Source organism: Denticeps clupeoides, chromosome 8 (assembly GCF_900700375.1).
Source record: "Denticeps clupeoides chromosome 8, fDenClu1.1, whole genome shotgun sequence".
Classification (NCBI taxonomy): Eukaryota; Metazoa; Chordata; class Actinopteri; order Clupeiformes; family Denticipitidae; genus Denticeps; species Denticeps clupeoides.
The window spans coordinates 938,531-965,060 of NC_041714.1; the positions used below are offsets into that span (position 1 = coordinate 938,531).

General features: G+C 41.8%; 1 protein-coding gene across 1 annotated transcript in view; it reads right to left on the reverse strand.

Moving 5' to 3' along the window:
• Window positions 1–1,177: 1,177 nt before the first annotated feature.
• Window positions 1,178–26,530, reverse strand: part of srbd1 (S1 RNA binding domain 1) — a 61,622-nt gene continuing 36,269 nt past the window's right edge. Inside the window, exons 17-21 of the mRNA XM_028989582.1 lie at window positions 18,162–18,268; window positions 17,151–17,327; window positions 15,897–16,016; window positions 7,797–7,981; window positions 1,178–4,156 (exon numbers count right to left, since the gene is read on the reverse strand). Coding sequence (XP_028845415.1) covers window positions 3,864–4,156; window positions 7,797–7,981; window positions 15,897–16,016; window positions 17,151–17,327; window positions 18,162–18,268 — 882 coding nt within the window. The 3' untranslated portion in view covers window positions 1,178–3,863. The remainder of the gene's footprint in view (window positions 4,157–7,796; window positions 7,982–15,896; window positions 16,017–17,150; window positions 17,328–18,161; window positions 18,269–26,530) is intronic.

Here is a 26,530-nt window from a genome sequence, read left to right on the forward strand (position 1 = left end):
TATTTCTGACAAGGCTTTCAATCAATGCAGAATTAGAAACCAGGAGCTCCTGAACACCTGGGCTATGGGGAGAGCATTTGGCCGAAGCTGTGGGGCTGATGGAGGGGGATCTCTGCTGGAGGCTCTCATCTCAATAACGTCGTCAGGCCCACGTAATCAGAGTAAGCACATTATCCACTTACTGTCGCGCAGCCGCGGGGCCGGGGCGGAGTGGGGCTAGTGAGGCAGGCTAACAGGGTTAGCCTAATGGTCTCTGGTGAATGAAGATAATGAATTTTAGCTTGGGAGGCGGTAGCCGGCGTGACCCCAGGGGACTCGCTAATCAGCTGCTGCTCTCGGCTCACTTCACAGCAAACTGATTCGGGGACAAGCAAGCTTATAAGCTCTGTTGACAAGGTGCGATGTATTGCAAACACTCACTCACCTGCCTCGAGGCGACATCACAAAATGGAAGCAGTGTGGGTTTAAATTGGGAAATACGTCGACATGTAGTGGAATGCAGTGAACTGGTGTGGGAGAGGAACCACTTACTAAAATGTGACCTCACCTAAACCTAAACCCACAAACAGGAACAACCATAAAACCGGCTTTTACTCTCGCACATGATCCATACGTGCAGGAACTAAGAAATCTGGCTAAAAATCCAAACAAAAATGTTTTCAGCAAGAAACCGAGCCTCATCAAACCCAGCAGAGGTGCAGGGTGGAGAAACAAAGACTACAGTATGACCACCTGCTGTCCGGCCAGGAGGGATAGGGGTAGGTGGTGTCCGGTGTGGGTGAGCTTGCATGACAGGTGCATTCTGGGGGCTTGCATGGCCGCAGTGAGAAATCTGACAGCAGCTCGTAAAAGCACTCCAGACAGGGAGTCATAGCCAACAACAGCAACCTCGGTCACATAAACTGTATTATATGTATATAAATATGTATACACACACACACACACACACACACACACAGTGGTGCTTTAACATGTGTAAACCCTTTAGATTATTACAGATATCTCCATAAATTTGACTTCTTCACAAAATCTTCACATTTACAGAACAGATATGTACATAATATTGAATTAATTTTAATAAATCTTTAGTGAGTTAGTGATGTTTTAGACCATATTTATTAGGAATTTGGAATGCCAAGGATGTACACACACTTTGATTCACTATACTCAGTGCAACGAGAGAGGGACAGTAGTAGCCTACTGCTTACGGAACAGGCTCAGGCAACCAACAGGTCCCCATGTAATGCTCCAAGGCACCGTTCATGGCCTATCACAGTACAAGCCTGCTTTGTGTTGCGCACCATTGCAGTCATCACATCATGATCCTGTTCTCTCTCACACACCGGTATCCATCACACTCACACATATATTCTATACCGTGCCAGTCCCTCAAAATCACAACACCTTCATTCACATTTTCCCCAAATTAGCTAACGAAAAACTAACATCTAGCAAGACGGGGGAAAAACTGAGAGCTATGACTCAAAGTGATGCATGGAAGAACTTGGCCCCTCACAGATGACTGAGAATAGGTCACATGAATGGCAGAATGTGGAAGGATGTACAGTTGTGGCCAAAAGTTCTGAGAATGACATAAATACTGGTTCTCACACACTGTTTGCTGAGTCTGAAAGTGGAAAAAAAGGGAAAGTGAAGTGATTGTCAGTTTTAAACAATGCAGCACAGCACACAGTGACACAATGAAATGTGTCCTCTGCTTTTAACCAGTCACCCTTGGTGAGCAGTGGGCAGCCATGACAGGCACCTTGGGAGCAGTGCTGAGACGGTGCTTTGCTAGGTCACCACTGCCATATGTGTTTTTCGATCTCTTTCTCAGTTGTTTCTGTGGTGTACTGAAGTATAATTACTAAAGTATAATAATTTAAGTATTTTATATGTTTCATATAAACTTTTCTTGACAATTACATCAACTTTATGCAAAGAGTTTTTTTTTCAGTGTTCCCCCAAGACCTCTATAATTCAAAGTGGCATGCTGTCAACCAACTTCTATCCTTGAACTTAAACCACTCTCCTTGAACTTTTGATGATTCGCAAAAGTTTGATTTAGGCTGATCTTAGTAGCAGAAATATCCTTGCCTGTAAAGGCCTTTTTATGCAACACAGTGATGGTTTCATTGCAGGTAACCACTGTTAACAGAGGAAGAACAATGATTTCAAGCATCACCCTCCTTTTGAAGCATCAAGTCTGCTATAGTCACTCAGTCAGCATCACAGGCACACAGCCTTGTGCTCCTCAACACTCTCACTTGTGTTAATGAGAGGATCACTGAAATGATCTCAGCAGGTCCTTTTGTGGCAGGGTTGAAATGCAGTGGAAATGTTATTTTGGGGGGATTTAGTTCATTTTCATGGCAAACAGGGACTTTGAAATTCATCTGATCATTCTTCATAACATTCTGGAGTACATGCAAATTGCCATAATAAAAAGCAGCCAACTTTGTGAAAACCAATATTTGTGTCATTCTTAATGACTGTAGAAGAAAAACTGTTATATATTTTTTACATTTACATCCTCGACTTGTTTTAACAGTTTAACTGTAGCAAATGTATGTTTTTTACTGCTCATTACTGCTAACTTCTTGTCTATTCTATCAGGACAGGAATGGAAGGGCTGTAGTTTGTTGTTTTTCATGCCAAATAAAGCTTTGAATCCAAGAGAACAAAATAGATAAGAGATGCGGCGGTGGGTGTCTTGGACTCTGCTTGATCCAACCACATTCTCTGTTCAATATGAGCCCACAGAGATCCTGCTCATATCAGCAGCATTACTGTGAGCCATCACCCCCTCTGGGCAGCCGAGAAGCTGGCCTGCTGGTTGCTAATCAGGCCGGATGGACCGAGCACCACAGCACGCTGCTCCATCACGGTCGGAGATGGAGGAAATGGATGCCTGGTTTCAAACCTGTGCTTAAAAAGCAGCAGAAAGAGCCCCGAAAGAGGAGGCGATGGCCTCTCCCTCTCCATATGGCAGATAACAGTCACGGCTGGGACGGCTTCTACTCCCAGCTGCTCGCTGCAGAGTGTCTGGCTGAAGCTGTCTGACTTTCTCCCAGGGTCCTGATGGATTTGGGGGTGGTGGCGCACCGCGGCCAGCCCGTAAATTGGCTTCTCTGTCGGACGGCTCACGTCCATGGCAGGGTGGGGCCGGCTTTCCTCTGGAAACGCTGCCAGTGGCACAGGTCACCTCTGTGATAATAGGACATGGCAACACTGAGGAGTGTGTGTGTGTGTCTGAGTTCTAGTTATTACATCTCACTTTTCCTGTCTTTGTGCAGATACAGAAGAGGAAGACCTCAACATTTATCACAAACAGAAACCTTCATATTGGACTTGCCATCAACATGAACACTAAAAAATAAGATTTGTGTTTTTTTTTGTTTTTTTTTTTTTTAAAGAGGTTGCCAAACATAATACAGCCAGGGAATAAGGGATTAATTTTGTGGTGCCAGATTAGCACGTGGCTAGTCAGGTGTAATTGGGTTTGCGTTCTCCCCACAGCCTCTCCATGTTTATTGCATTCTGACGGTGGCTTCGCTAAAACTGCTCTCAAGCTCCCTGCAGATTAAGCAAACTGTCAATCAGAGTGACTTCCTGTTACCCACTGCTGTTTCCTGTTGGTTTTCAAGGTGACTGATGTTAGTGTGATGTGCAAACAAAACAAATTGCGCCACACAGCAAATGTTCAAATATTGGGATTAGTCATAATGCACAAAAATCATGAGGTATACACATTAACAATATACGTATCAAACAATAACTGAAAGTGAAACTGAAAATACTCGTTAACATGAGTAACAAATTAAAACGTTAACTGTTTGGATCTAGTGTCTTTTAAGGAATTCTTATCTAATGACCCGAACAAGATCAAGGGTAATCCGTTTCCTCTGAAGGTCCAAATCCACAACCCGGACCTCCACCCGCTCCCCAGGGCCCAGTGCCAGGCTGTGGTTACGCTGGTCAGAGGGTAGCTTGTCTGGCGTGATGAATCGTTTGGGTATAAGTCCTGATCTTTCCATTCCGATGTCCACAAACGCACCAAAGAGCGCCATGTTGCTCACGCGGCCCGTCAATACCAACCCCACATGCAGATCGCTCATGGAGATGATCTGCCGCTTGAAGTCCGCTTGGTTAAAGTCTGTGAATCAGCAGAAGAGGGGGGAAAGAGGATTAGACAATCAAGAGAAGAGGAATTGGACAATAGAGAATAAAAGCGCCATATCGGGCTACAAATGACAAATCAAGACGACTTCTTGCCATTCCTACAAATTCTTTCCTTCCATCCTTTCTCCCCCACACAGCTTTGCAGGGTCTGTCTGTTCAGGGACATTTTCTTTGGTTGGGCTTTAACATAAACACGGCCTCTCGGCAGGGTTTGTGGTCCAGGAAACATTCATCCACAATTATGCTTATCCGGGACACCTTACCTAGCATACGGTTCACATATCATCTATTTGTACAGCTGGCTATCCGCTGAGGCTCATCAGGGGGCCTGAGCAGGGAGGCCAACCTGTAGCCCTCCTGATGGGAAAGCCAGGTCTCCATCCCCAGCCTGAGAGCTCCGCACTGCACCTAGTCCAGCAGAACCCGGTGCTCATCCTGCCTCTGGGTAATGATGGGGCTATACTGGCGCTGCGAGGTGCAATCTAGAGTGATGGGGGCACACGCACACACACGCATGCAAATGTAACAACACAAGAAGCATACTGTTCTGCCTCGGATGGAAAATTGAGCCTGAGATACTCAGATTTAAAAACACACACGTCTGAGCACGAGAAAGTAAAACACAGGAGGCGCTGTGTGTGATCTCAGGGCCAGTGATTCCTATCCTGAACAGACACACACACCTCAAAGCACTTCAGACAGAGACAGGGCTTTCTTTCCACCCCAGCTCTGGTGAGGGTGAGGAGTGGTGGGATGCTCTCCAAGCTTTGAAGCCCCGCTGCGTAATTCGGGGGAAGACCCAGCGGCGGGTTCTGAAACGGCTACTTGCAGTCAGCAGATAGATCATTAATGAGGAGAAAAGCAGTAGCTGCGTATTTGTGCAGTGGGCCAGACCGAGAGAGAGCAAGAGCGATGTTCATAAAACAGAGATTGTGCGGCTGGTTTAAACATCAGTGCACAGACACGGCAGACGCCACGGGCGGCCGCTGATAATAACAAGGCTCAGGTTTCATGATTGAGTGAGATGATTGAGACGAATGACTGGCTGATGTCTGGGAAGATGAGGTGGGGTAAGTACAACGGACCACTGCTAAACACTGCATAAGGACCTGGATGTCAACCAGGCAGCAGTTGAGTACACTGGTGGTGATTAGATCTTATTTTCAGTGACTGGTAACCGCACAGGCATGAAAATAAAGAAAAAAAGCACATCCTCACAGAACAGTATAATTATTTATTAAGCGCCTAAATTGACACGCAACCAGTCAGGTGCATCTATGTATACATTTTCTCAACGGACACTGCCAGCGCATCACAGTAGACACACATCATACACACCACATCATAGAAAAGTTGGCAAAGAATTGTCCAGGAAGGCGGTTTTCAACATGGGCTGTGGCCCAGGGAAGCATCATGGGCATCGGCAAAATAATTTATTTTTATATTTATATATATTTTGAATGCACACAGTTTTCTATTGCCCATTTGCGCCTGGTTGTATTGCCGTTGTATTTTGTTGAACCACTGTGACGGAGACAGCTGGGACTACATCTACATTCACCACCAGGTATTTGGAGAAAAAGCTGCATGAAATTTAAGATAACTAATTACAAGATCATTGACTATCTCTGCGTTTCATGTTATCAACCTATGAGGAAAAACTCCTAAATCTGGCATAGAATGTCTTGCATGCATGCATAGTACAGTCATCTGTTTAGGTTGATTACAATCCCGTGTCTATGTGCAAGAGCAGCAATAATTTAAATGTATGACATTCCAAAATTATGGTGTCATCTTAAGTTCTGGAAAATAAGAGATGGAAATTTATTTTGTTATTTTAAATAACTTGCACAGTTTATGGTACTTTAGGGGCTTCATACACTACTCCTTGTTAAATCTGTAGATAGTGAAGCAGCACTGCCTTACTAAGGCAAATTTGTAAAATTTGCTGGGAAAAAAAATTCTTAAAACGTGTAAGTGAACATTTGAGTGCCAAATATCCATTGCCTTCAATTCAAAGCAAGGGATCATTTCATAGCCTTATTCATAGATATAATAAGGCCTATAATAAGGTGGTGGTAGTAGCCTAGTGGGTAACACACTCGCCTATGAACCAGAAGACCCAGGTTCAAATCCCACTTACTACCATTGTGTCCCTGAGCAAGACACTTAACCCTAAGTTGCTCCAGGGAGGCTGTCCCTGAACTACTGATTGTAAGTCGCTCTGGATAAGGGCGTCTGATAAATGCTGTAAAATGTAAATGTAAGGCCTCAGTCCGTGGTATAAGAGACTTAATATGAACATCTATAATTTAATAATTTAATATAATTTAAAAGACAACATGAATTTTAATTTTAATGAGTAATGACATTTAACAGCAATTACTTTTTTTGTCTACAGTTGATCTGAGTAATGTGATGTCAATTCTAGCCCTAGTCTGTTTTCGATCTTGGTACCCTCAAGGTACCCTCTTGGTACCCTCTTAGCTCTGTCTTGGTACCCTCCGATCTCAGCAATGTCTTTGGTGTGACCACCCTTTGCCTTCAAGACAGCATCAGTTCTTTTAGGTATGTCTGCACACAGTTACTTCTTGTTTGGATACATGTTTGTATTGTTGTCCTACTGCAGAATATATTTGAGGCCAATCATACCCCTACCAGATGGTATTGCTTGATGGATAAGGATATGCCAGTATTCCTCAGCATTGAGGAACCTCCACCATTCTTCACTGTTGCCTGAAGACATTCACCTGCAGTCCCTATTTTTAGTGCATAGTTGCCCTCATTGCCATGTCAGAGGTATGGCTTTGGTTGCAACTATTCATTGAAGGCCAGTTCTAGCCAAACTTCTCCAGACAGTAGATGGACTAAATAGGGCTCTCCAAATGAGGGATTACAATAATAGACATCTTAAAGCACATTTGTAAATTGCTCTGGTTAAGAGTATCTGCTGTAATTGTAAATGGGTTTGTATGTATGTGTGCACGTGCGTGCATATATTTGTTTTACACACACACACACACACACACACACACAAGCAAGTACCTAAAACTTGCAATATATACATTGTTCTACAGTCTCTCTAAATCACAAAAATAGTTGAAGTCAATCCAGTCCTAATATTATCAACATCAAGAACTGTACAATGAATTCTTCAAAGAGTCTAAATTGCAGTCTAGACTTCACTAGATCAACACACACTTGTTATGTCTTGCCCAATATCCCTCTGCTACCCTTTCTCATTTTGTCTCACTTTCTCACTTTTCACTCTCGCATTGTGCCGGTTATTTTCCGGTACATGAGAAAATTATAACACATTTGATCATTAAAGCATATGGAACCCTCTCAGTACACAGCAACCACCCCAATAACTTCATAATATGATTATTTTCATCAACTCATGAAGCTACGTCAATTAGGCTAAAGTGATTTCATTCCTCATGTGGTGGAGAATTCCAGTGGAAAAACCTTCTTGACTTGACTGTAATCATGTTATGAGTGGAAATTCCGCTGTCAGTATCAATATGGTCCAGGATCCCTCATCCACCAGGATTCATCTGTCACTAGCACAGACCACAGTGGGTGTTTACTGGATGGCTGTTCCTGTCTCTTACCTTGGCGGATGTCAAAGCCAGGCGGCTGGGTGAGGCCATCTATAATCAGTTGCAGAGTTTCGCATGTGGCATCCAGAGTTTGGGCCAAAGCCTCCAAACCATGAGACTTTACATGAGCCTCGACACGATCCTTCAACTGGCACTGTCCCAACTGGTCCACATGGCCTCCAAACAAAGATAGGAACCTGAGACAGAAACCCAGGAAAGGAGGGTAAATAAAGTGTGCATGGTCCCTCAAGGCTGCACCTTAGTGATTCAGTGATGATAGACTTACAAAAGAAACTTTCAGAAAACTAGAAATGAAAATGTGATATAAATGTTTCAAAGGAGCCAACACACAAAAGGAACTCAGAGTATGTCTGTAATTAGTATGGGTTCAATTGTTTAAGCACAAAACACCTCAATTATAAAATTAGTTTAAACTTTACAAAAAGAGTGATTGTAGTGTGGGTTTATCTACTGATATGTTTATTGGAGGCGAAGTGGGCAGTTTGGGCTGTCATGCAAATTTTACCAAGGCTCTAGACCTTCATTAGCTTATTAGGGTGGTAGTATCCTAGTGGGTAACACACTCGCCTATGAACCAGAAGACCCGGGTTCGAATCCCACTTACTACCATTGTGTCCCTGAGCAAGACACCTAACCCTGAGTTGCTCCAGGGAGACTGTCCCTGTAAATACTGATTGTAAGTCGCTCTGGATAAGGGCGTCTGATAAATGCTGTAAATGTAAATGTATTAAGTTATGGCTGGTTCTAAATCATTGGAAGGAAAAGTCAGGCAATGCCATAAAGCACACAGTGTTAGGTAGGTGGCCACATGGGCAAGTTATGTTTGATTGATATGGTGATAATGTTGAGGACCATTCTGTTAAAACTTCTGTTAAGGGTCTGTGTCCATTGAGACATACTGTTTGTGATTTTGGGCTATACAAGTTCTCAAGCATCTTAATAAAACAAAAATAAAAATAATTTATATTATTGAACATGATAAAAATGAGGTCATAAACTATAAGCTGAAAATACAAACACACACACAACAGCTAGGTGGGTGTTAATGAATGTCTGTTTAACACTCTGCACCAGAGGCAGACCCCTGAGATGGCTGGAGCCCTGAGGGCCCAGAGAGAGATTAGGAGGAGAAGCGAATAATAACAGAATCTCAGCTTTCGAGCTCCCGAAACACATAGAGATGAGACACAAGGATGTGGCCCCACATGCAATAAATCTCACATCTCCAGGGGCTATATATGCTTAAGCGTGCATGTGTGTGTGTGTGTGTCTGAACTACTCAGCAGCAGGACATTACGTCTGTGGACTTACTGAATAACTTACCTGTCAGTCAACCCAACAGGTCAGATAAGTCAAACCATTTTCAGGTGAGCAAAGGTCAACATCATGCATCTCATTTGGCTGCATTTAATATAGCCTTCAAGAGACAGAGCTAAATATGGGTTTCTATAGGCACATGCAGTCTAGATTGAAAGATAGATCTGGATTCTGGTTGAAGGTATTTTGGACCATTCTTCTTTACAAAACATCTCTAGATCATTCAGGTTTGATGGTTTCCAAGCATAGACAGCTCTCTTTAACTCACACCACAGAATTTCAATAGTATTCTGGTCTGGGGACTGAGATAGCCATTCCAGAATGTTGTACTTCATCTCAATAAATGCCTTAGATGATTTTGAGCAGTGTTTAGGGTCATTGTCTTGTTGAAAGACCCAGCCTTGTCACTTATTCCTGGACGTTGGTCTCCAGAATCTGCTGATATTGAGTGGAATCCATGCATCCCTCAACTTTAACAAGATTCCCAATCCCTGCACTGGTCACACGGCATGATGAAACCACCACCATATTTTACTGTAGGCATATATTTACTAGCAGGTGCTCTGTTCTTTTTCCTCCATGCATAACGCCCCTTGTTATGGCCAAATAACTTCATCAGTCCACAGCACCTTATTCCAAAATGAAGCTGGCTTGTCCAAATGTGCTTTAGCATCCCTCAAACAGCTCTGTTTGTGCTGTGGGTTAAGAAAAGGCTTCCTCTGCATTGTTATTGCATTTAGCTTTTACTTGTGTAAAGTTTGAATGATGCACAGTGACTCCATCTGCAGTAAGATGATGTTGCAGGTCTTTGGTCTGTGGGTTGACACTGACTGTTCTCACCATTCTTTGCTTCTGTTTATCCAATCCTTTTCTTGGTCTACCACTTCGAGCTTTAACTTGACACTGTGCCTCTGGTCTTCCATTTCCTCAGTATTTTCCTAACCGTAGAAACAGAAGGCTGAAATCTCAAAGGCAGCTTTCTGTATCCTTCTTCTAAACCAGTTGTTTTTAGACCCACATGTTTCTACTCGTTAGAGAATATTCAAAGAGGAGGGAAACTTACAATTCCCCCCTTAAATTCTCTTTCTCTTAATTGTATTCACCTGTTTATGGAGGTCAAGGGTCACTGAGCTTACCAAACCAATTTTGCGTTCCAATAATTAGTTCTAAAGGTTTTGGAATTAATAAAAAGGCAACAATTCCTAAATTTATGCACCTGCCTAATTTGGTTTAAACAATTATTGCACACTTTCTATAAATCCTCTAAACTTTGTTTCACTTCTCAAATATCACTGTGTGTGTCTCCTATGTGATATATTTAAGTGACATTTTTTATCGTAACAACCAACAATTCATGAAGATTAACAAGGCTGCCCATACGTTCCAAGTCCTTAACAGTTATGCCTAAACTATGGTTGCTGTTCTTTCCTTATTAGAAGCTTCGTTTTCAGCCTCCCCATGAAAGGCGGGGCATGCACAGTCTTTTCTTAGAATAGATAAAATAACCGTTTCCAGACTGCACAATATATTAAGGTGACACTGGATAAATTTGGGACTTTAAGATTTGAATAATAAACCACATGTTCGGACTCTGAACAGCCTGTCATTGGACGTGTACTTGGCCTCCATATCACCCTTGACAGTCCACATTGGTGTAATTTGAGGAAAAGCCAGTACAATAAAAACCAAAGTACCTTAATGCCCTCATAAGTCACACACTCACACACACTGTCTCCAACAGCACACACACACACACACACACACATACATGCAGTATGTGACAGTTCAATCCTGGAGAATTTAGGGTTGCTGGTGTGACTCTGGCCAGAGGTCCGGTAGAGGTGGATGAGGGATTGGAGGAGTGTGTAAGGAATGTGGGGCCACAGCTGACTGGGACCTGCATGCTGGAGCCCTGTTGATAGATGGGCGTCGCCGTTGCACCCTGACGCCAGCCTGGAACTGCAGCTGTCTGTGTATTGACTGACAGGACAGGTGCAGGTTCAGGCCCCACCCACTTCCTGTTGCCGTTAGAGAGGCTGTAAATGCAGCATTGTGCCATAATTGTGTCTATGTATGTACATGCACACAGACACGCCAGCACACACAATCTAAATCCATTCACACTGGCATTGAAACCAGGTTAATGGTACAGTAACACAGTGTGAATAAATCCTCACTTCGACAACTACAACTGAAATTAGGGCCCTGCAGACAATAAGTAGCTAAGACATCATGAGTTTTAGGAAAATTGGGCAATAAGCAAATCACCCCCTATACAACCACTACTGGTAAACAGTGTACAAGAAACCTGATAATTTTAAATAAATTATAATGATAACATTTTAAAGACATTAATACATTAGAGCTGTGCAAGTTAACATGTTAACATGTTAACTTGCAAGTTAACATCCCATTAACACATTATTTAAAGAATGCCGTTATTTTATCATGCCGACAATTATTTCATCATGACTGTTTTATTATTTTTATTTTGAAATTGTGGCTTTGAATACACATACCGTCATTATGTGCCTCACATGAACTTGAACAGAACTTGTTCTGCTGTTGGTTCTTATTTTACTCCCTATTTATTTTTGATAACATTTTGCTTTATTTTTCTGCAGCAGGAAATTGAACCTATTAATTTAACAATGTCTTGTTGCTACAATGAAAATAAAAGAATTTTGTTTTTTTGTAAAAATTCAAGGTCTCCTTGAGAGCATGTTTTCTTTTAAGAGGTCCTTCTATATGTGACTTTTAAGAGCCCAGAATGAAGAAATGGGTGGTAACTGTTGATCAAAAACATTATGGAAGATTTTTTTCATATAAATACAGAAATATTTTGAATCAAGTACACTGCACATGATCATTTTTGTATTATAAAATAACTTTCACCATTCATGCATTGGAATAACTTACATACATTCTTTGCTATATTTTCCATCAAGCAAAATGATCTCAATAATTACTGATTTTTATAGTTATATGTTCAATGTATGTAAGTAAACAATGCCACCAGAAAAAAAAAGATGCTTCGTCTCAGCATTGGCTATAAGAGTTACGGGGTGCTGAAAATCCTGTACGTACACACACACGTACACACATACACACACACCAGGTCTCAACGCTCTGTTCTGATGAGTTCCAGCCTCTCCCTCAGGTAGAGATCTGGCGTCTCCTCTAGCAGTGGAAGGCAGATCGCTTTACCCCAACGCGCAGGCGGCCCTGCGAGAGCTGCCCACAAATCCATCAGTACATCAATCAGCACGCGCACACACAGACACACACACAAATATCTGAATTTGTGGTAGAAATGTCTACATGTAGACCCCAAAACACACACACACACACACACACACACACACACACCAATTTGTGCTCCAAGTTGCCTCTCCCCAATGTCACACTGTAACTCTGAGTTGATTTATGAACAGTCAGAACACAGTGAAGGGTGTGTGTGTGTGTGTGTGTGTGTGTGTGTGTGTGTCTGTGAGTATGTTGGGTGATTGAGCCCCTCAGATCAGGTTGCGTCGGGGCCCAGGGGTCTGACTAAACCCACCCGATCAGTGAATTGCGCTTTAGGAGGTAGAGGGAGCTCCCAGCGCCACTGGCCTGCAGATCCCAGAGAGACCCTCTCTCTCTTCCTCTCTCCACAGGGCCTAATGAAAAGCAGGTTTCAAGTGGACTAAATACTGAAAGTGTGTGGCTGTGACAGACAGAGAAGGAAACAGAAAGAGGGAAAGTGACACTGGGTGGGCCCTGGTACAGAGGCGTTCCAGACACCCCCACCCCCGGGGTCTAGACCACGGTACAGGTGAGAAACTGATGCAGCTCCATGACGGGCCTACTTCTCCCCTCTACACATGCACCCCATACAGCGATCTCTGCATAAATCTGCCCGCGGACATGCGAAATCATAAAAAAAAAAAAAAAAGCTGGAAATGCTATTGAGATTATAATGATAAATTATATTTACAGTGTATGTTGCGACATTATATTTCAACAACGAGTCAGCTACATTTCTAATGTTTTCTTGTAATAAGGGGATCTAGAGGATTAGAACAGCAGATATAAACTAGACAGACAGGACAGGGCTATGAGGGTTTAATCTCTCTGAATCTATACAGGTCTGCCCACCAGGGGGTCAAAGTGGAATTGTGTGTGTTTTGGGTCAAGGGTATAGGATTCGTTGCATTCAGGCAACACAATCTGCCTCTCCAGGTTTCTTCCCACAGACCGCCACAACAACACAATCGCACCCCCCAACACGCTGACAGGGCGGCCAAACACCTCCACAGTTCAAAATCTGTGAATGATTTAAGGCTTTTGCCTACCCTCCTCCATCTGGCCTGATATTAGGGGCTGTAATATCCTGTTGGTGGGATGAGTGGCAGGAGGATTTTGCAGGGCTATGCAAAATCAGGTTGCATCATCAAAAAATGGTGATGTGCGGCTGTCGGCTTAAAAACACAAGAATCAGAAGACCATGTGGAAAAATAAGGATTTAAGTGAAATGAGTGATGGGAAATGGGCCACAGCTTGTCATCGTTGTTATAAAGCCATTCCTCACCAGGGTTTCGCTCCGGCCCTGATGTCTGGCTCACACGCCGCTCACCCCCCCAGGCAGCAGTGTGAATCCTCCGTCGTCGTCAATGAGTCGGAACACCGCCCCCCCCGCCCTCCTCCCCACGGCGAGAGCAGCTGCCATGTTTAATCACCGCACTCACCTCCAAAAACAATATTGCGCACGGCTGATGACATGGCGCACGTGGGAGAGCGGCCATTAGAGCGGCACTCCGTAATGACAGAATGGGGCGATAATCGATAGGTCGGCGAGGGATGCAGTTCTGCCTGGTGTAGAAGCAAATGGGGCTGAACTGGGGGGAAGAAAAACAAACCAAACAGAGGGGGGATTTTTTTTCCTGAGTAGATATCACAGGCTGAATATGCCGCCTCTCAGACACCTAAGTGCCTTTAGTAGACCTCTGACCTCAGCCTCACACACATACACACACACACATACACACATGCATATAGTACTCAAACAGCAAATCAGCTCCATTGTCTAATCATTAAAAAAAACTAATGTGCGAGTGTGCAAGCATTAGACATACACACATTTAAAAGCAGGGAAAGAAACAAATATAATGTAAATTCTATTTTTCTCTCTCTCTCACATACACATGTGGCAATTACTTAAAAAAAAAAAAAAATGTAGAAAAAAAAACACAAAATTGTATGTCTGTGCATGCATTAAAACACACACATTTAAGCTGTATGGTCACATTTTAATCCTACCCATGCTACACATTTCTTGTACTTTATTACACTGAAATGTCTGAAAAAGCACCCACCTACCTGTATAATTGACTACATAATAATTTATGAGGTTGTGGTTGTGTTTTTTTCTGTTAAATTATAAGTTGTATTACAAAACAAAAAGATCTTGAAAATGTAGATATTATGTCAAATATGTCTTTTACTTCCAAATCACAGAAATTAATTCATAACCACAAAATAATGCTATTAACTGTATAAGAGCAAATTCATGGCAAAAGCTCTGAAAACTAAAAAGCCTACAAAAAGCAATGTTATGATGATAAACTCACACACACACACACACACACACACACACACACACACACACACACACACACACACACACACAACCGCATAGGAAACAATTTCAGAGCAGCACAGATCTCACCCTCTTTTATATACACACACACACACACACTGAATCCTGTCTCCAGCCAGTAGCAGTTATGCAGCTCTCTGAGTGACTCTTTGTTAAAAATCACAGCATTTAATCCACCCAGCATCTCCCACCGATCAGCATCTCTCTATGACAAACAACTGCCAGCCACACACTCAAAATCTTCACCCTGATGAGATTACAGGCCTCACAGAAGCAGGGAGCTGGTTAGATGCCCTGTCATGGTGAAGTGCTGCAAGCAACTGTGTACTGAAGGCCCATGCATAGTTGGGCCAAATACCACATGGGCACACGCTGTCCACCTAGCAACTATAGCAAATCAGATACACAAAAAGTCCACACTTACAGGGTAAATGTTCTCAAAAGTATCCAGATGTTCAAAGCATTTTCATTAAAAAAGATCACAATGAGCATAAATGAATTAATTAATACTGTGTGTGTGTGTGTGTGTGTGTGTGTGTGTGTGTGTGTGTGTGTGTGTGTGTATGTATATATATATATATATATATATATATATGTGTGTGTGTGTGTGTGTGTGTGTGTGTGTGTGTGTGTGTGTGTGTGTGTGTGTGTGTATAAAATGTATTAAAATATATTACACACCTCTAAAAATAAATAAGAATAAATATATGAAACGAAATATGCGGATGTATGTCAATTGTACATTAAACCATTAAATAATAATTTTGAATAGCCCCATCAAATAAAACACCAGTCATGAGAGTATTTTTTTTTTTCACAAAAGATCTAAGAATTTATTTTACTTTGTGACTTCTGTGATTAATCAATACATTTTATAATGTGCAAAGTCTGTAACAATGGACATAGCAAATTGCAATCAGATTCTCTGATATTTAAGATTATGATGAATACATTGCAGCAATATTAATTGGATATATAAAACTGTTAAATAATAACAGTTAAATGTAGCAGAAGAATATGAATTGTGGATGAAAAAATATTGACTGCATTGTATTAATGCAGCTATCATGACATATGCAATAAGAGAGGAAATTTCACATTAATAGAAAGAATAATGTAAGTAGAATGTCTCCTACCTCATGGCGGTACTGTAGGACTCTGGGTGGATGCAGGTCTGGTCCAGTGGGTTTAGTTCAGTGCCGATGATCTTTCCCTTTCCTTTATTTGTTACTGGTTTGTTGTGTGCTTTAGCTTCACTGCACAAATTCAATCAAGAGATCAGAGAGTAAACAAGGTAATTTAGCATATTCCCAATTAATTATGAGAGGTTCCCCATATAATCCCCATATAAAACTCAAGCAGATAGTCTAATAATTAAATACCAACATAAATTACTTTGTTTAAGTGTATTGTTGAAAACAAATAAAACAAGCGATCCCTAATAAGTTGAAGTGTCACTGTCACATATAAGCACCTGATGTACTGCAGGTACATTCTGAATTTAAAATACAAGCATAACCTATTCTTTCATATTATAGCCTTTGTACATAACAATGTAGCACATAATAAAATAAAAAGGGTATTTAGGTTTTAATTAATTAAAATAATGCTCGTGTCTGTTCTTGAGTAAAACGTGATTTAACGCAAACTTTTCAATAATGCCAGTTTCTGTACTTAAACAGGAGTTGGTGGAATTTCAACAAATATTATTTCAGCAACTTGATGCCAGACCAACAATACACCCCAGGATCACAGCAACAGGGAATCAACGTATTTATACATTTAAGTGGGGGATGTGTCAGTCACACTCTGCATATGAATTATTCATGTAGACTGGAACTCAACATAAACACAAAAATCCAAAAAGGGGGGAGATTATATTATATTATAATGATGTCATACTAGAATCTAAAATACTAGTTAAAATGTAGTGCCGGTAGTGACTGTGAACGCCCTTTGAACACCTTTGTCGTTCAATGCGCGTTCACCTGATGCCAGATTTTATTGAAAACAAAATGTGAAGTAACACAAAAAATCGGATTGGATGCATCATGATTCTTCGATAATCGAGGCATTGTTAATTGTAATCTAATCAAATCATGAGACCAGTGAAGGTTCACGCCCCTAGCTGTGACCTGCGGAACTTTGTTCACATGCAGGCTGAAGAAAAAGTAATTAGTTACAGTACTTTAAATAATTACACTACTATTAAAAACAAGGTAACTTGTAATTGTAACAAATTATGTTTCCAAAGTAATCTTCCTAACACTGGTTACACTACATATTATTTATATATTTATAAATTAGTCCAGATAAAAGAGATAGCATATGTTCCTATTGGTTGTGACATGACCAGGACATGAAAGCAACTGAGAAAGAAGTCTGTGTACCTGGTGGCACTCTGCACCGTCTCGGTGTTGATCCTAATGAAGCCAGCGCACTGCTGGAAGCTCTTGGGTCCCAGGCCCTTCACCTGTTTCAGCTGCTCTCGGTTGAGGAAGGGCCCGTTCTTCTCCCGCCATTCTATGATGTTGTGTGCCCGGCCTGCATTCAGACCTGCTACGTGCCTGAAAATTAGTGCACTTATTGATTGTGAGTGATGGGATTTATCCAGTTTCTCTGCCAAACTCACCCAAGACCCCAGATGTACAAAATGATGGACAATAATCAATTGACAAATTAATTTGTAAATCTCCAAAGCAAGAACATTCTGAATTGTGTGCCATGGTACCCGATTGCGGATTTGTACCAGTCTACAGTTTGCTCATGAATTTCTACTCATTCAGAATTAGGTCTCTAAATTCGCAGTATGAATTTAGACATGAGTGTGTACGTAAACAATAAAAGAACAAAGAGAAAAGAATTAGTCAGAAAGGGGTTGACTGCACCATGCTCTATGGAGGCATGCTGTGGTGGCGGCACGGTGAACACAGTGAACAGCGGCGGGTCCAGACTCATTTTTAGTCAGGTAAACAGATGACCTGATCCCTGCATGCTGCAACTCAAAATCGTATAAAAAGTCTTTCCTGTAAACGTGTGTGTCTGCGTGTGCGTAGAGAACGCTTGTGCAAGTGGAAACTGTGTGAGTGTGTGTGTGCGTGTGTATGTGTGTCTGTGTATACAGACTGTTTTTTGTGTTTGTGTTTACAGTATAAGCAGGTGGGTGAGGTCACAGACAGTTCAAGGGAATTATGTCAACTGTGACACTTGATTTTGCTCTTCAGCGAACAAACACAGCTTTGAAGGGGAAGCCAATGGCAGCAACTATGCCTCCGTTGGACCAATGAGGACTCTGGAGTTGTGCGTGTGTGTGTTTGTGTGTCAGACTAAACAGTGTGTCGGGGTGGAGAGGGTGAGGCAGGGCTGCCATGCTGTGACTGCTGCTGGAAAATATTCTCTACCTCATCAGGGTCTCGGAGCAAACGTTGACGTCCACTCCCACGAAGCTCACACACTCCTGCACTACTCCGTCCAGCGCCGCCCGCAGCAGCGTCTGAGACACGTCGTGCTGGAAAGAGTGACGGCAGCCATTACTGAACATGTTGGTGTCTGCGCGTCCGTGTGTCTGTCTGTCTGTCTGTCTGTCTGTGTGTGTGAGTGTGTGTTCATCATTGTTTGTGTATCTAGTCCTGTACATTCCGGGTCTAAGTTACAAGTTACACCTGTTTCACTGAATGAAAGCCTAATTGCTTGTAATGCTTTATAAAAGATATTTGAATTTTATCAGTAATTATACACATTTGTATATTTGTATTTTCTTTGTATTGTTGATTTTTTGCTTTTCTTAGATCTTTTGTGAAAAAAAAATACTCTCATGACTGGTAATATACCAGGACTTTTGAGACGTTTTATGAGGTTTTTCTTTATACAGTCATCACTCTTGTAATCATGTCAGATAATGTAAGGTTAAAATGTCTGCATCACATCTTTTGCATTTTCAAAAGGCATTTCAGTGGGTCAGGAAATTCTTCAGTAAACTCTGTCTCTATAGCCAATCGATCCCAGGATCCCTCATGCACACTTCCACAAATACAGGCTCACTTTCCTCGCATTCAGTTTAAACCCTTAACGCAAGTCTGTTCCTGCACTTACAGTTATGAGCTGAAGGCAATCTGTGATCATCATCGTCACAATAAGTTGCACCCTGAAGTGCAGGAGAAAGACGTAACCAGTGGCCCAGCCGGGGGAAATGAACAGGTTGTTTCGGGCTGATGCGATGTGGGCTTTGGTCTGCAGCCTGAAGGCAAAGCAGCTGGAGGAGCAGGCTGCGGCTACTGAAGCATCTTACCCACCATACCTTGCAATTTATAGGTCAATACACCAAAAACCACCACCTCTGTTAGAGCAAGCGAGTAGGAGAGAGAGTGAGTGAGAGAGAGAGGGGAAGAGGGGCCTGTGTCCTGTTTTGATTGGAGAGCCTCAGTGACACTTCAAAGCCACTCCACACAGGTTTCGGATTAAACCAAGGCAGCTGATCAAATTAACAGCAGTCGAAGTTTCACACGTCAAAGGAGGATTTTACAGGGAACAGAAATCTGTAACTGTCAGAAATTAGGCAAGAATGGTGCTCACTGAGTGGTCCTGTCGCTCCTCCAGAAGGGTCAGCAGGCATATGGAACATGTTACTGTGCTGAAGCCCTGCAGTTCTTTCTGCTTAGAAACGAGTGTGGCTTCTGGTATGGTCATTTACCCTAAACTGTATCGCTGATTAAAATGATATGTGAAATGATCTAATGATTGAGGTGTGACGTCCTTTCCACATCTCACTCTGTCCTACATGCACAGCAATCTGTGTAAAATGGACACCAGAATGCTGAGTCAGTGTTACGTTGAAAACATTTTCTCTCTGACAAGCGGGTGACTGGTCCAGCTGCAGCCAAAACATAGGGGTGTGTGAGGGCAAATGTGTGTGTTCCTGTGTGTGAAATACGTTACGGAACTTTCAGAGATTTTCGTGGAATCCACATGAAGGTGGGTGTGTGTACCCCCCTTGTACTCAAATAAATGGCTAAATTGTGTGTTTGTGTATACTTTGTGTGTGTGTGCTTTAGGTCAGGACATTTATTGGAATACATACTTTGTGATTAATACAAATGGAAAGACTCACAGCGCTTACACAACTAAAATAATATACAGAAAGGTACAACAGCACACACACACACACACACAGGCTACAACAATAAACAGCCATCAGGCTAGATATATATTTTTCTCCTGGTGTTGGGGCAGAGCTGTTTGCTACAGAGACTCCCTCATACCAAACACCAATCTCAGAAAGGAGGGAGTTTACACCCCAAAAAGAGCGTAAGAAACCAACAAGGAATGGGCTGAGAAAACAATCAGTGCCTCCCCATGTTTGCTATGTAACACGATATTGTCCAGCGCAAACAACCTCCTAGACCCTGAAAACAACGGCAGATCCCTCCAACAGAGTGTCAGAAACAACAAGCACTCAGCCCAGCACCGCTCAAAGCAGGACGGCTGAAATCCATACCACGCCATCATCACTATCTGGTTTAATTAAAGAAGAAAATACAGATAAAGCAATAAAGAAGCAATAAAAAAAAAAAATTAAAAGAAATAAGAACCTTGTTACACGTCTCCAATATACTATAACAACAAGACATATTTTTAGTGAGGTATTTTTGAAAAAAAAAAACCTCAGCCAAACATAACAATAATTCTTCAAAAGAACATGATTCATGGAAAGAATTTAAAGCATAAATGGATCATAATTTTGAAATTGCATGAAATTTATTGCATCTTATGGTTTGCTCGGTGCATAAAACACAGAGAAGTTGAATTTTAAAAATAAACAAACCTAAGGATGACCAGCAGAAGTTGTACTTACGACTGTCAAAATTAACACATTAACTGCTGAAATTTATCCATAAATGAATATATTTAAATGACAATTATGTGTGGCAAAATGTGTGGTTAATTACTTAACATTGTCTAATTGATTGACAGAAAAGAAAGTAACTGTGATATTGATTAGAACCTTGTTTGTGGGGCAGTGTGTTATGCACAGTGCAGCATGGGCATCTTAATGCTATTAATTAACACAGGCTTTAGGAAAGTTAATCCCAGGATGTTAAATATTATAGGAACAGTTGTGCTGTTTGCAGCTTTTAATCTGAGGAGCTTGACAGGATATTTAAATTTCTCAAACCGGACTCTCCCAGCAATGGAGGGCTTCTTTGCAATCTGTAAAGTGACGAAAACAGTGACTTGTTTCTGAAGGGCTGCCTGACTGGCAGAAGATGGAGGGAGGGGGGTTATGAGGTAATGACAGAAGAGAGAAAACACAAAGAAATGAGTGAAGAGAGGATAAAGGCAAAGTGTGGAAGGAGCGAAAAGAGAGCCGCAGAGTGACAGCAGTCCTGCTGAGTGGACTAATGGGATGACTGACAGCTTGATTGACAGCTGTGTGGAGGAAGGGTGGCTGGTTGCTGGCCCAGCATGTGTGAGGTGACCTACAGCGGACTTCAGACCATGAAGTGTGCATGTGTGTGAGAGAGATACTTCATGTTATACTATTTGTGGAAGACCCTCAGTCCAGCTACATGTCACTACTTTTTGTCAGACTATTTCCTATTACCGGCATAGATGTCAAACAACATTATATAAATACATTTTTTACAATATTATGTGTTAACACATTCAATTCAGCAGCACTGAACTTGATTCTGCTGACCTTCACATGGTGCCACCAAAAACGGCACTGGAAACAATTAAAAAAGCAGCATGTACAGACTTTATAGCAGCGCTCAGTGGTAATACCTTGCAACTACAGGTGTGATTAACATGACTCAGGGGATCAAAATTCACATACTTCACAAAAACAAAAAAAACAATATGAACCTGTTTATGACACGACATCACTTCCTGTGTGAAAACGAGTGGGAAGCACAGGTAATGTGACACTAACCAAAAGTGTTTTTTCACACGAGAACGACACTCATGGGAACCCCCACCCACCCATCCAACAAATGCTGAGGAACGTGCTGACGCTCCCCCCGAATGAAACCCAAGGTGCTGGGGCGTCAGCCAAGCTATGGAATGCAGGTAAGGCTGAACAATGCATGGAGGAAGGTTTTAACTGGCTGAAGTGGTACATTTAACATCAATGTAGGTTCTATTGTCACTCTGGTCACATGAGCCCTAAGTCATGGTCTTATGAGAATAACCTTGGCCCATTTTCTGTTAGATGGAAATATAGCTCTGCTAAAGGTGACATAATACAATTTCAGACATTCAAAAGTAATCTGGGGTTGAAACACAAATATTTTCATTAATAAATGAAGCTGAGACGACAATTGTACTTCTTTTCAGTATCGTGAGTTTTGCTCAATTTGTGATATCATAATAATAATAAGCAGCTACTGTGGTCATATGGAATCACAGGTCACAGTTGTGGTGATAAGGGATTAACCGCCCTTGCTTTGACTAAAGCTCCTGGTCTTACAGGCCTGCAGCCTGAGGGCACGGCCGAGGAGCTGTCTTCTGCAATGGCGGGACATCAGTTTCTGCCTCAACAACTGCCAGAAGCCCAATCTGAAGAGGAAGGGGTGTGAGATGTTTCAGCGTCAGTGTCACTGCACCCTAACCCGGAGAACACCTCAGAAGCCCTACGGCACAGAAAAGGTAAAAATTCTCACCGTATACGAGCTGAGAGCATGAGACAGGGGGAGACAGAGGGAGACAGAGATTGGAGGAGAGGGGAAGACACCCAAAAAGTGTCCCCTGGAGCAAAACGGAAACACTAAGGAGCCAATCAATCATCTGGGCCAGAAATAAGCGCTTATTAAAAACACCAGCTCCAGGGCTGCCAGAAGAGTCGTATACGAGTGCGGTGTTAATTTATGAGAGAGCGCAGCACTGGCGTGTGTATTATCGCTCACACACTGAGAAAGAAAACCTCCGGAACCTCCAAGCAACTGAAGAAGTGAAGGTTCCCACCATAAGCTGGGCATTGGAGAACAAAAAAACACCATGATGATAAATCTTTACAAATAAAATGATCATTTTATAAAATGTGTCATTTATTTGCATGGAGCTGTAAAGTTTTAACATAAAGTTAAGTTTTAATATTTTACTGTATTCACAGATCAGATAAATGCTGTAAATGTACAATGAATTAAAAAAAAAAAGTAAAACCTTTTCAGAACAGTGTTTGTAGTTTATTTTTTATTTATGATTAAATTACAGTTAATTACTATAATTAATGTTTCTTTAAACCTGTTCCTATATGTATTTAAATTTTTTGTGTTAGGTAAGACTTTTCATTTTGGAGACTAGAACAGATGACCTGCTGATTCTGTTCTCTAGTCATGTAGTGTTAGTGACACGTTCTTCCTTTGAACTTCCAAGATGTAGAAAGACAGAAACGAAGAAAAAGTAATGAAGAGCGAAGGCCAAAAATGAAAATATTAAATTGGCAGAGGCTCAACAAACACACACACACAAACTGCTTCAATAGCTAACTGAGCAAGAACCAGTCTCTCTCTCTCTCTCTCTCTCTCGCACTCACACACAGCAGGATTAAATTCAGGTGCAAGGTCCTGTTTGGCTTGGATGAGCCCCAACAACAGAACAAAGTGTTTCTGTCTGCACTCAGCTCCGTTCACAGCTTTCTCGCCTTTTTTTTCCACCCAAAACCTGCCATTCTGACACGTCAATCAGCCATTCCAGAGAGAGAGACCAAGAGCAGGAGCCCTAACCAGCTGCAGGCTCTGAGAGCACTTTTTGCCCAGAAGAGGAAAACACAGAAGTTGTTTGAAGGAGATCTCTTTACACGAAGAGCCCCTCAACACCCCATCAACCCTGAACACCCCCAGTGTAACTAAAGAACTGCACTTTCAGCAGAACATTAAAAACCCTGATAAAATGGGGAACAAAGAGGCATCCGACACAACGCTGGCCAGCCAAGACACAATGGCGGCCTGCTGACAGTCTGGAGGTCTTGCGTAGGCCCCTCAAACACCTGAGTCAAAACTAAACAGGAGTTATGACGGCAATCCCCTCAGCCCCAGCCATGTAAAAGAGGCCGATGCTAGCACACTCAACCTGAAAACCTTTCACTAAAATTAAAACCCATCCTGCTGAAATGTGGAGGAAAGCTAAATGAATCCAAATCTTGGGCCGGTTAACCAGAAGCCTATAAAACAAGCAAAAAGCTCAAGCACCAATAAAAACTGGCAGGTGGTGGATGGCATCAGGAGTCACTCTAGCGACTCACTTTAGCGTTGTTATTTTTTGTGAAGGGACAGTGGTACGGGGTTAGAGCCGCCCTGTGCCCAGTGTCCCTGAGTAGGACTAAGCATTTACAGAAAGTGAGTTAGTAAGTGATCAAAGGTGGATCGGTAAAGCTGTTTACATTACCAATGCAAAGAAAAACCCAATAATAATAATAATAAAAAAAACGTAGCGAATCCATGATTAAAGCACTTTTAATCAACTGTTGGTTTTCAGTTCAGGTCAGGCTCAGACACCAATCTCCTGGACTTAGGTCAGATAGTTAGTTGACATCTAGGCTACTAAGTAACAACTACAATGTCTCATGAATATGTTCCACAGGCTATTTCAGGGTTGAGACCGGATAAAGTGACAGTTTTAAAGCTAATCGTAATACACATGACTCTCACACCTGCACCCTAGGGCACAGCACCATAAATTCATTTAAGCACAACACACAAACATGACCTCATGAGAAACTGAGAAAAGATACACAGATATTCAGCCACACATTTAAACGAGGGGGAATATTTAGAATTTCCAGCCACAAGGAAATGCACAATATCAGTTGCCATTATCTGGAAGGCAAATTAATTTGTAACTTGATCTCAGTGAGAGCGCATCAGTCTAGACTCAAACAGAGGTCGCACAGACTAATGTCTGAAGAACAAGTGAGAGATGTCACCACAGCACCACCCAGCAGCTTACAAGTCAAAATTGAAAGTCTCCTCTCAAGACTTTCTAATGAATATATTGAAATATCTGATCTTGATTTGCACCTCATTTCTGCTTCATCTTCAATTATGAAACAACAATCAAACATTAAAAAATTACAATAATACTGAGAAATTATGAGAGCGTGTCTGTAAATGTGAGGTTTTAACAGCCAGGGGTTATAACATATCTCTAGGAAGAGTAAAGATATAAGGTTAAATTTGTAAAAATAATTTGTTCAGACATCATAATGCAACAGAGCTCTCTTGTGAGCGTTGCAGCTTTTCCCACGCTGGAGGAGACAGCCGAGTCATCAATCAGTGTCACACCGCCAAAGATCAACCCCTCACCTCACATTCTCTCTTCCTGCTCACCCCGAGGCCACCAATTTACATTGCACCAATCAGAAGAAGGAGCACTGCCAATCATGCAAGTGACATCACAATCACCTGAGTGCCTGAAGCAGGCTCACCTGTCCTGTCAAAACACCTGTGTGAAATTATCCAGAGTGCACTGGGAAGGGAGCATAAAAAAAATAAAGACAGGCCTGCCATTCTCACACACTTACAGTGGATATAAAAAGAATGCACAGTGTTAAAATTACAGTTCTTTTTTGAGAACATTAATGAGACAATTAATGAGTACATTTCCCTCAGTCTGTCAAAAAGAACTAAAATCACTGCACTCTTCGCAACCTACAAACCAGAAAAACATGCAGCCTTAGGGTTTATATTTCTTATCTGCTTCCCGAGTAAAACGGCATTTCAGCAAGATCCTTTTACCAATCTGATTTTGTGGGTTCATCTTTTTTCGGTACAAACTCATCCATGTATTTTCCTTACTTCATCAGGCATGTCAATCAGGGCAGGGAAAAAAGGTGCTATGTGAGAGCCTTGTGTTTGATTTGGCAGTTGTTACAACTTGGTGGCTTTTTCAAGTATTAAAAAAGGGAGAGAGGGCATAGATGGAGCAAGAGTGGCTGGCTGAAGCACCACGGGAAAAGCAGGAATGACACAGTAGACACAAACCCGCAGGCAGCTGTTCCATTCCTGCAGACAGGGAGCCTGACTGGAGTCAACCTGTCTGTCCTGAAAGGAAAGAAAGGTGCGGCCCGTCCTGCTAAAACACGGGGTCTTAAAGTCAACAATACTAAAAGTCAACAATAAATACATAACTAACAAATCTGAGCATTTCCCTATTATTATCGCAATATTTCTTCAGAACCCCAGCTCTCTAATGCAAAGCCTTATTAGTATTGGCTATGAGTAAATCAGTACACATAGATTTTATATGAGCACTAGTAGAGTCTTATATCTATGCATGCACAGATATAAACATTTTAAATTTTTCACTCCACTCCATGTGTATACAGATTGAGCATATATTACAGATCAAGATGTGTGACACAAATGTCAAATTTACCAACAACATGTACAACTAAAGACAGCAGTTTCCTTCTCACTGGAACAAGTTGCCTTTGATTTCAATCCTATTATTTCCACTCCAAAAATTGATTGCAATTTGAAGAAAACAGTTTTTTAAAATCCATAATCCTCAATTTAAAATATCCAAAAGATATTTAATGATGATGCCTCAAAAAGAAATTAATAAAAAATGTGCTGATTAAGAATGGATATAAAATCAATATTTAACTCCAGTGATTAGTTTGTAATTATAGCATAAGTCTAAAGTTGGCATTCCAAGCTCAGTCAGATCATGTGGCAGTGTAAAAACAGTAGCCACACTGACAGAGCAGCACCACGCCACCAAGTCCCGCCACCGAGTGCTCAGATGAACCTGGGGCCATGTGGCAGTGCTG